General features: G+C 39.7%; 1 protein-coding gene across 4 annotated transcripts in view; it reads left to right on the forward strand.

Annotated features, from left to right (window-relative positions):
- The first annotated feature begins 214 nt into the window (after positions 1–214).
- The window catches only part of lnx1 (ligand of numb-protein X 1), a 41,014-nt gene continuing 32,562 nt past the window's right edge, over positions 215–8,666 (forward strand). Inside the window, exons 1-3 of one of the 4 annotated variants that reach the window (XM_079583566.1) lie at positions 215–349; positions 677–937; positions 4,755–5,270. In XM_079583566.1, coding sequence (XP_079439692.1) covers positions 4,843–5,270 — 428 coding nt within the window. In that variant the 5' untranslated portion in view covers positions 215–349; positions 677–937; positions 4,755–4,842. Of the gene's footprint in view, positions 350–654; positions 938–3,623; positions 3,755–4,754; positions 5,271–8,666 lie in introns of those variants that run through there. The other 3 variants (XM_079583565.1, XM_079583568.1, XM_079583567.1) reach the window with 3 other exon arrangements.

Consider the following 8,666-nt stretch of genomic DNA (forward strand, 5'->3'; position numbering starts at 1 on the left):
CTCAAACTAGAATTGCGAATTGATCATGCTGATGTATCTCAGGAAGAGAAAACTTTACAGAGGATGAGGGGTTAAAACTGCCCTCAGCCTGCATACAGCCTGTCTTAATCACACAAGCTCATACGCACACACATTATGACACACTCTTTCCTGAGCAATGAAAAGTAAAGCAAACAAAAGAATATATATAGGCGGTTTTGTGCAGGTAACCCCCATCCACACAAACATCACATCCCAAGAAAAGCCCATCCGTTCTTCTCTGCCTGATGTCGCTGGATGGGTGTGTGCCTCTGGATAGTGAAAAGCAGCTTTATTGAAGTGTTTAGGGTTCCTAAAGCACTTTGTTCAGGTTTGTGTACAAGGATTTCTCAGGGGCATGTCACAGCTTGCCACACGCTGCCAGTGCATTCGGTTTTGTGCTGGTGCATTTACCTTTTTTTGTATGTTGTAATAGATTGTTTTTTTTTGGCATTGTTTAGTGTTCATGCATAATGTAATGTATTTATTGATACATTATAGTTATACAGTAATACTGTGTTTGTGCGCGCGTGTGTGTGTACAGTATATATGTGTGTGTAAACCAGTTTCCAGCCCCACCAGAGCAGGTTGGGGCAGTTCTCTTGTTTACCTGCCTACCGTTTTAACTCTGCCTCTTCTCTCTCACTTCCGGTATCAGGTGTGTGTGCATGTGTGCGTCATTAGTTGGCGTCCCGGAGCATGATAGGATGGTCGGGGGGGCCCTGGACTGAAATTCTCTCTTGAAGACCACCAGGACAACTTGCAGAGCATACCAGAGCCTGCCTAATACCAGACATCAGGCAAATTTTTAACTTGTGGCCACTGGGACAAAGTCCTTTTTATTTTCTCTTTTACTTTCTCTCATTCACTCTCCCCTTCTCATTTTCCCTCTGCCGGAGCGGTTGGATTACCTGTTCAGGTAAGCTTGAGAACTACACCGGTCTTAGTTTGTATTTACTCAGCACATTTTGCTCGTAACTATCACCTGATACTGATTTTTGTTCGATAAGCTTGTACTTGTTGACTCAGCACAGAGTGGAGAAACTTTCTTTGTGTAGAAACCAACATGAATCCTTTGAAGTCATAATGCCTGTGAAAAGTTGTGTGTGTTTGTGCATATGGAGGCATGTGTGTGAGCATGGTGCAGGTGTTGATGTTCATATATTTGTAGTGTAAACACTGTTAACTCAGATTGATCATCATCATCATCATTCTCTGGTTAGAGCAAGTTTGTATCAGCAGTTTTGACGACCAGCTGTTTAGCAGGGAAAACCAACAGCATGTCACGTGTGTGTGTGTGTGTGTGTGTGTGTGTGTGTGAAGCTGAAGCTGAAAATGGGAAATTGTGGTCTCACTATCTCTGTATATGGATTTGACTGGATTTGAATTTGACTGTATGGTAGGTGTGATATGACATGATATGGAGTATAAAACATCAATCCATACAAATTATAGTAATCTCCTAGATGGAAGAAATGTACCGGTATTCAATATTGTAATTTGTAATTTTATTGTTAAAAACGTTGTAAGTATATATATATATGTTTCATATTACATAATCATTTATTTTTTAATTCAATAAGAAATATAGGCCTAAAAATATTATTTAAAAGAAAATATACTTATTTTTAAAACCCCACTGTATATATACCATGATAAATAACATCAGTGAGAAAAAAAAGACAGGGTAACTGAGAAAAGAACCTAAAGGAACAGAATGAAAGCGTGTTGGAAGAGAGGGGTGTCGAAGAGGAAGAGGGGTTGATACAGAAAAGCAAAGGGTGGGGGTGAACTGTACATTAACATATGAACACTTATGTAACCCTACCCAAGCTACACTGGAAGACTCTTTGGAGTGAATTCTGATGATCCTCTCCGACATACCAGAAACATGTAGCCTCATTTCTCAAATAGACTGATTTCTTCCCAAATGTCTTTTTTGAGAAATAGTAAATTTTAAAAAAATAATTTTCTTATGCCCTCACTTACCCAGAACACACAATTCTGTCATTTTGTGAGTATTTTGTGTGTGTGTGTGTGTGTGTGTGTGTGCTCATTTACATCCATAATTTCCACTGAATAGTTATTATATTTGCATTAATCATTGTATGGTTTTATTGCATTATTCATTAGCTACAGTATATGATTCAACAGTTGAATGTTTAATCAAAGGGGAGCCTCAAGGCTCCTTAGCCTATTATGTAACCATTCAACCCTGTTACCAAATAGATTTTACAAACAATATATTATATTTTATAAAATAATTTAAAATAAAATACATCACCAACTCTCTTATTTTTAATACCATTTCTTAATTAATCAATCTAAAATATTTTTTGTTATAAATTGTATACATTTTCTATAGATATAATTCTTGATTTTCATTTAGTATTTATTGCGTAAACATAAACACACCAATCATCATTTATATGTTGTATAACTCTTCATTCGGGGTTCAGGCTGTAATGAAAGCATCCAGAGATTTAGGTATGCGGTGGAATTTTCTGCTCAAACATGTCTGAACAAAGTGTGGTGAAGTCAAAGACAGATCCACAGCAGGCCTGAGAGTGAGAGATCCACCCTGCTGCCTCCTATCTCAGAGTGCTGCCTTTTTTAAAGCATGTTTATTCTTTCTATTATATCAGAAACACAGGTGGAATCACAGAGCTGAGATTTTATTAGAAAAAAAAAGCCATATGGAAGCATTTTCACAATAGTGGTCCCACTTTATATTTTTTTTGTTTCTGCGTTTGCATTTATTCCTTCAGTGGTGCATTATTGTGCACTTTGCGTGATGGGAAAGTATGTATTTGTCTGTGCTGAATGATATAAAAATGCTGACACACAACACGCGAGACAATTTTTAACTGGATCTTTTAAAGAAATGGCTGATTAGGCACAACATTACACCATGATTGAACATTCTGTGTATCTGTGTGTATTCTTCCATAAAACCATTTATTGAAGGATATTTTCCAGCATTTTCAGTCATTAAACACTGATCCCACTGGATTTAAGATAAAAAAAAATGCTGTGTATGTGTGTGTAACTTGTGTATGTTTGATTGTGCAGTTGAATGTCATTAACACTCTCTACACTTACCATTGCTTTCCTCTGGATCAAAGGTCACTTGAGAAACAATATTACTTCCCTAGAGAAAATATGAGAGAAAGAGACAGAGTTGAAGAAAGGAGAGTGAAATGAAACAAGCAACTATTAAGTCCTGTCATTCTGTTTGTTTAGGACAATGGATTTTTTAATAGAAGTGCCTTTGAATGCGGGAAGACAAAAGAAAATGGAAAATTCCAATTGAATAAGAGCCGCAGGGTTAAAGTGAGTGTGTGTGTGTGTGTGTGTGTGTGTGTGTGTGTGTGTGTAATACAACGTAGTAGCACACTCAAGCCATATCGTCACTCTGAAGGATCATTAAAGAGATGATGATTTACGGATAACACAGGGTTGCTAGGTAAAACTGTGTCCTTGGGCACACTCCTTTATGGGTGGGAGTGTGTGCGTGTCCTTATATAGTTCTGGTTAAGCTCAGATCAGATTACAAGGTGGTAGACAATAAAGCTATTCTCATGCATTCACCTGCAGTTCACTGTCGTTCAAGGGTTTCCTCTTCAAATCAGCAGTGGGTGACTTCACAAAATCAAACAAGCCATTTTGAAACACACAGAAAGATGGAGGCTGTGAAAGTGTACACTAAATGTATTCAGAGGAGAGACTGTACTCGGTGAGACACCCCAAACAAAATTTGATGGCTGTAATAATATCACACTCCCATTGTAACCGTACAAACTCTGCCGTGTGAATTGGTTGTGTGTGCTACAACAGGTGTGGTGACACACTCAGTCTTATGCAAGGACTTCCTGACCACAAGATAAAGTTTAAAATTGTATTACTCACATGCATGTTGTTCTTAACCAGTATGCTGTTATTTCCCCTGTGGAACATTTATTCATTTAGCACAAAATGCAGAGAAACGGCTGATAAGCTCTAAAAAGTACAATAAAACACCATAAAGATATCATAACAGTAGTCCACTTTCATGTTTCATAGAAAAAAAGTGAAATTACATGTTTAGAATGACATGAAAGCGAGTAAAAAATACAAAATAGTCACTTGAGGGTGAACTATTCCTTTAAAATAAAGCTAATCTTGTATGTGAACTACATGTGGAACATACAAGCACACGCACACAAACAATTCACTACTAAATGACAGGCTCACACGAACCCAGGCATAATTGCCCTACTGAGGTTGTTATGGACACAATTCTAGTTCAGAAACAGCTGCTAAACGTCAATACTTCAGGTTCTGGAAACATCCAGAATAATGCTAGCAAAATGGCTGTTCTCTGAGTGACCATGCTAAAAACTTCCACTGTATAACTTTCAATTATATCTTCCTCTTCTTCTCCAACCGGGTTTATTAAGAATCTCAGGTGCAATATTGATATTTCTGTTGCCAGTGGAATATAAAATGAGCTTTGGATCAGTTTGATATTCATCCTTCTGCCAACTCAGGGAATTAAAAATAGAGTAAGAGCGATGAAGAACAGACAGAAAGTAAAAAAAAAAACATTTTTGCTGGCCTCTTTTTGCTAGACTGTGTCTTTGGGTGTGTGTGCGACCTGCCTTTCCAGCAAACACAGCCAACAAGATTATCATGTGGACACACCTATTTGCAATAAATTACAGTTCGTTTCTTTCTTTTTTTATGTGATCCTACAGGTGGATGGCTCAAAACGCAACCTGGCACAACAAAACTATGACGAATCAGTAACGCTTCAACCTTTTACACCATACCTGCCATTACGCAATGAGTGATCTGGAAGAGGCGGGTGCTGTGGCGATGCCTGTTTGCGGTGCAACAGGAATCAGTCCCACCTCCCCTCCTCCTGACCTATGCCATGTCTGTGGACAACGCCACCTACAAGAGGAGAACCACGAATATACCTACAAAGAGGAGGTGGACGATGACCTCATGTGCCACATATGCCTTCAGCCTTTGATCCGGCCCCTGGACACCCCGTGTGGGCACACTTACTGCCAAGAGTGTTTGACAAACTTCCTACTGGAGAGCGACTTCTGCCCGGTGGATCGCACTCCGCTGATGCTGCAGACCTGCCGAAAGTCCAGCCTGCTGGTGCACAGGCTGCTGGATAAACTGATGGTCTCCTGTCCCTTTGCCGAACACTGCTCTGAAGTGCTGCCGCGGGGAGAAATGGAGGGACACATCAGGAGCCGGTGAGAAAACCACCCTCAGAGCTAGTAGTGGTCTTAACAAGATTTGAGCTTCTTAATACAGTTTAGGATGGTGGTACAGATGTGGAAGATGCACAATGCAATTTAGCCAAGTAGGACATTTTGTTGGCCCTGGGGCAATATTGCTTTCAAACAATTATCACCCTAATACTACCAGGGGCGTAGCCACTATTATAACTGTTTTTGAGAAAAGTTTTATTTTACCTGGTAGCAGTATGAAAAAAAAGAAAAGAAACTGTAGCCAGCAGGTCAAACTGTTGCATGATGCAAACAGTGAGCAGCCATCTTACTGTGAAAACACCTTTTACTTTTCAGCTAATCAATTAGGGCCGGTAGTTAAGTAATGTTACTTCATTAATATTCATGAACCAAGCTGCTAAGTTTCTGCCAAGTCCCAGATCTTTCTACATTCCTGAAACCCTACCTTAAAGGTGTGGTCACATTTATCCTTGCCGGGCAAAATTTCACATGTTAAAGGAAGCGGGTCTAGATGATACAATAGTGCCATGAATGAAATATGGGAATAGTGACGTTGAAATTAAGATCCAAAGCTATTTTATCAGCAAGCAAACAAACCAACCCCAAATAACCACTTTCCAAAAAGCCTCTTTTTATTGATCATTTTATAATTGTCCATTGTGGATCTTCTGTTTTGCTCTCTTGGTAAGTTATGAGTCTGCCTGCAGATTTGAGTTGGGAAAATGATTGGCCACTGGAAGTTTATCTGGCAAAATTCTTCATCACAAAAATTTCGCCAAGCACCTGTAAGTGTGACCGCATCTTAATGCTTGGAATCATGATAAAAATTAGTGGTAAGGGTGATAAATATGATGTTCAAACCCCTATCCCCATCTCTAAGCCTAAGCCAAAACCAAACCCTATTGGTTAAAAAGAATGTTGTTCAGTTTTCAGGACCAGCCTAGAATATTGATCCAGACATTCAGACTTTAGATTTAAAGGACATTTTCAGTAAGGACTCATTTGTAGATGGCTTTATTACATGGCTAGGTTGAATTCTAATGTAGAATGCGGTCTGTTATTTCTTGATAGTATAACACACCGTTGCCATGAAAAACAGAGCGTTGCCATGGACACGGTGTTTTTTAACGGAAGCAATAAAATCGTTTTTAAATCAATAAACTTTTTAAAATCAATATTTTGTGTAAAATTATTGATTTATTTGGTAGGTAGCCATGTAATAAGCAGGATAATGTAGAGCGAGGCGGTTGTTATAGCGAATACAACCCCTTCAGGCTCCGCTTCACATCGGGGTCCCGATCAGCCTGTCGGGGTTGTATTCGCTATAACAACCGCCTCGCTCTACATTATCCCTTACTTATTTAAAGGTAACTTGAAGGTTTGGAAAAGCACAGTTCAAGGTATTGAACTGGATATGAAAGTGTTGAATTGCTGAAAGTGACTGATGTATTGAATTCACAGTTCACCTTCTCATTGGCATTCATAAGCAGCTCTTTATTCATTGTCATTCATAAAAGCCTCTTGTCAGTGATTCGCCTCAATAGAAGACATGTGTCGAGCACTTCTCCGTCTTTGTGTATGCGTTTGTTTGTTTGTTTATTTGGTTAGAGGATTCTTTTGTTCTCCGCTCCTCGGAGGTAGCAACCCAAAATGACCTCTATTTAACCGACTAAGATATCTTCCACCTCAGTGCCTTTGGGGACGTTATGCTAACTAATGCTTTTTATTGGATCTCACCCTCACCCTTACCATTTTTAGGATGGTGGAGTCACTTTCGTTCCTGTGGACTGTTTCTGAATCATTAGTGCTCCACAAGCCTGAGGGCTCAAATGAAATTAATTGCATTTTGTTACTGTTGTTAATGGAAAGTTTCCCTCTCATTTAAAATTCCACTTACGGAAACATAATCAACTTGCCCTTTTCTCCAGTCAACCGAAAAACCCACACTTGCTTCTTTCCATACTATTCCTCTTCTCCCCTCCCACATTTCCCTCTTTTTATACTGGGCTCTTGGGCTGTCAGTTCATCTTACTTTGTCTTTCTTTTCTTCTCCCTTCTTTCTCCAATGTGGTCTGGAAGCCAGTGGTCTTAGTTGGTCCAGGACTGTAAAGTTGGACATTGTTCAAAATGGGACGGGACTTCAGAGGGACAAGCACTTGTAAGGACCAGCCAAAGACTCTCTCCATGTAAGAATGGGCTTCCATTTATTCGTAACTACTTTTTTTATTGAGAGAGAAAGAGAGAGAGAGAGAGATTTTGCATAAAGTTCCTCTTGAATCCATGCCTGTAAGCTCAATAGCATTTTTTCAGTGTTGGCTGCTTCTGATTTTTTTTGTTTCCCAGCATTTTGTGGTCATGTGATGTTAAATTGTAAGCCTTCCTTCACACTGGTGACTCATTACAGTGTGGTGAGAAGACCTGTTGTATTGAGTCAGCCTTGGTTGACGCTTTGATGTTTTTTAGATTGCTTTGCATGTTATTTGCATGTGCTTTGGGGTTTAGTACCAAAGATAGGTTTGTGTCTTGTACTGTATGTTGGTCTGTGTTCATGTTTGCAGTCAAGATGCACTTTGTCTGTCAGTGTGTGTAAAGTGTGTGCTTGGGTCTGCATGTATTTGGTGGTAGACACAGACTTTCCTGGAATCCTGGATCAGATCTGGGGAGAGAGGAGGGTATGTAGCGCCTCAGGCTGTCCTTGGGCTCACATACAGTATTGATTATAGCACATGCTATACTGTCACCAAATCATACATTTATTGAAAGCGCTGTAAAGTTTGAGGATCTATAAAGCCATAACTAGTTTTGTCTGGTTGTGTGACATCTTTAGTCTGTGTCAGCTTCTTTTGTGTTTGCAGTGGGTTTAGATGCACTTTGTCAGTGTACGTAAGCATGTGCTTGGGTCTGCATGTATTTGGCGGTGGACAGACTTTCCTAGAGTCTTGGATCAGATCTGGGGGGAGAGGAGGCTATGTAGCGCCTCAGGCTGTCCTTGGGCTCTTAAGCACATGCAGTATTGATGACAGCACATGCTATACTGTCACCAAATCATACGTTTATTGAAAGTGCTGTAAAGTTTGGAGATCTATAAGGCCATAACCATTTTTGTCTGATTATGTGACCTTGTGAGTTATTGTTTGAAAAATGATTGAAGAATAGTCAAGCTATAAATGGAGTGTGGTTGCTCATCTGTCTATAGATGTCTATCCATCTCTTTCTATCTATTCATCCATCGATCTGTCCATCCGTCCATCCATCCATCCATCCATCCATCCATCCATCCATCATTCAATCCAGCCATCCATACATCCATCCACCCATACATACATACACATCCATACATCCATCCATCCATCCATCCATCCATCCATCCGTCCATCATTCCATCATTCCGTCCAGCCA

Source organism: Phoxinus phoxinus, assembly GCF_949152265.1.
Source record: "Phoxinus phoxinus genome assembly, chromosome: 16".
Lineage (NCBI taxonomy): Eukaryota > Metazoa > Chordata > Actinopteri > Cypriniformes > Leuciscidae > Phoxinus > Phoxinus phoxinus.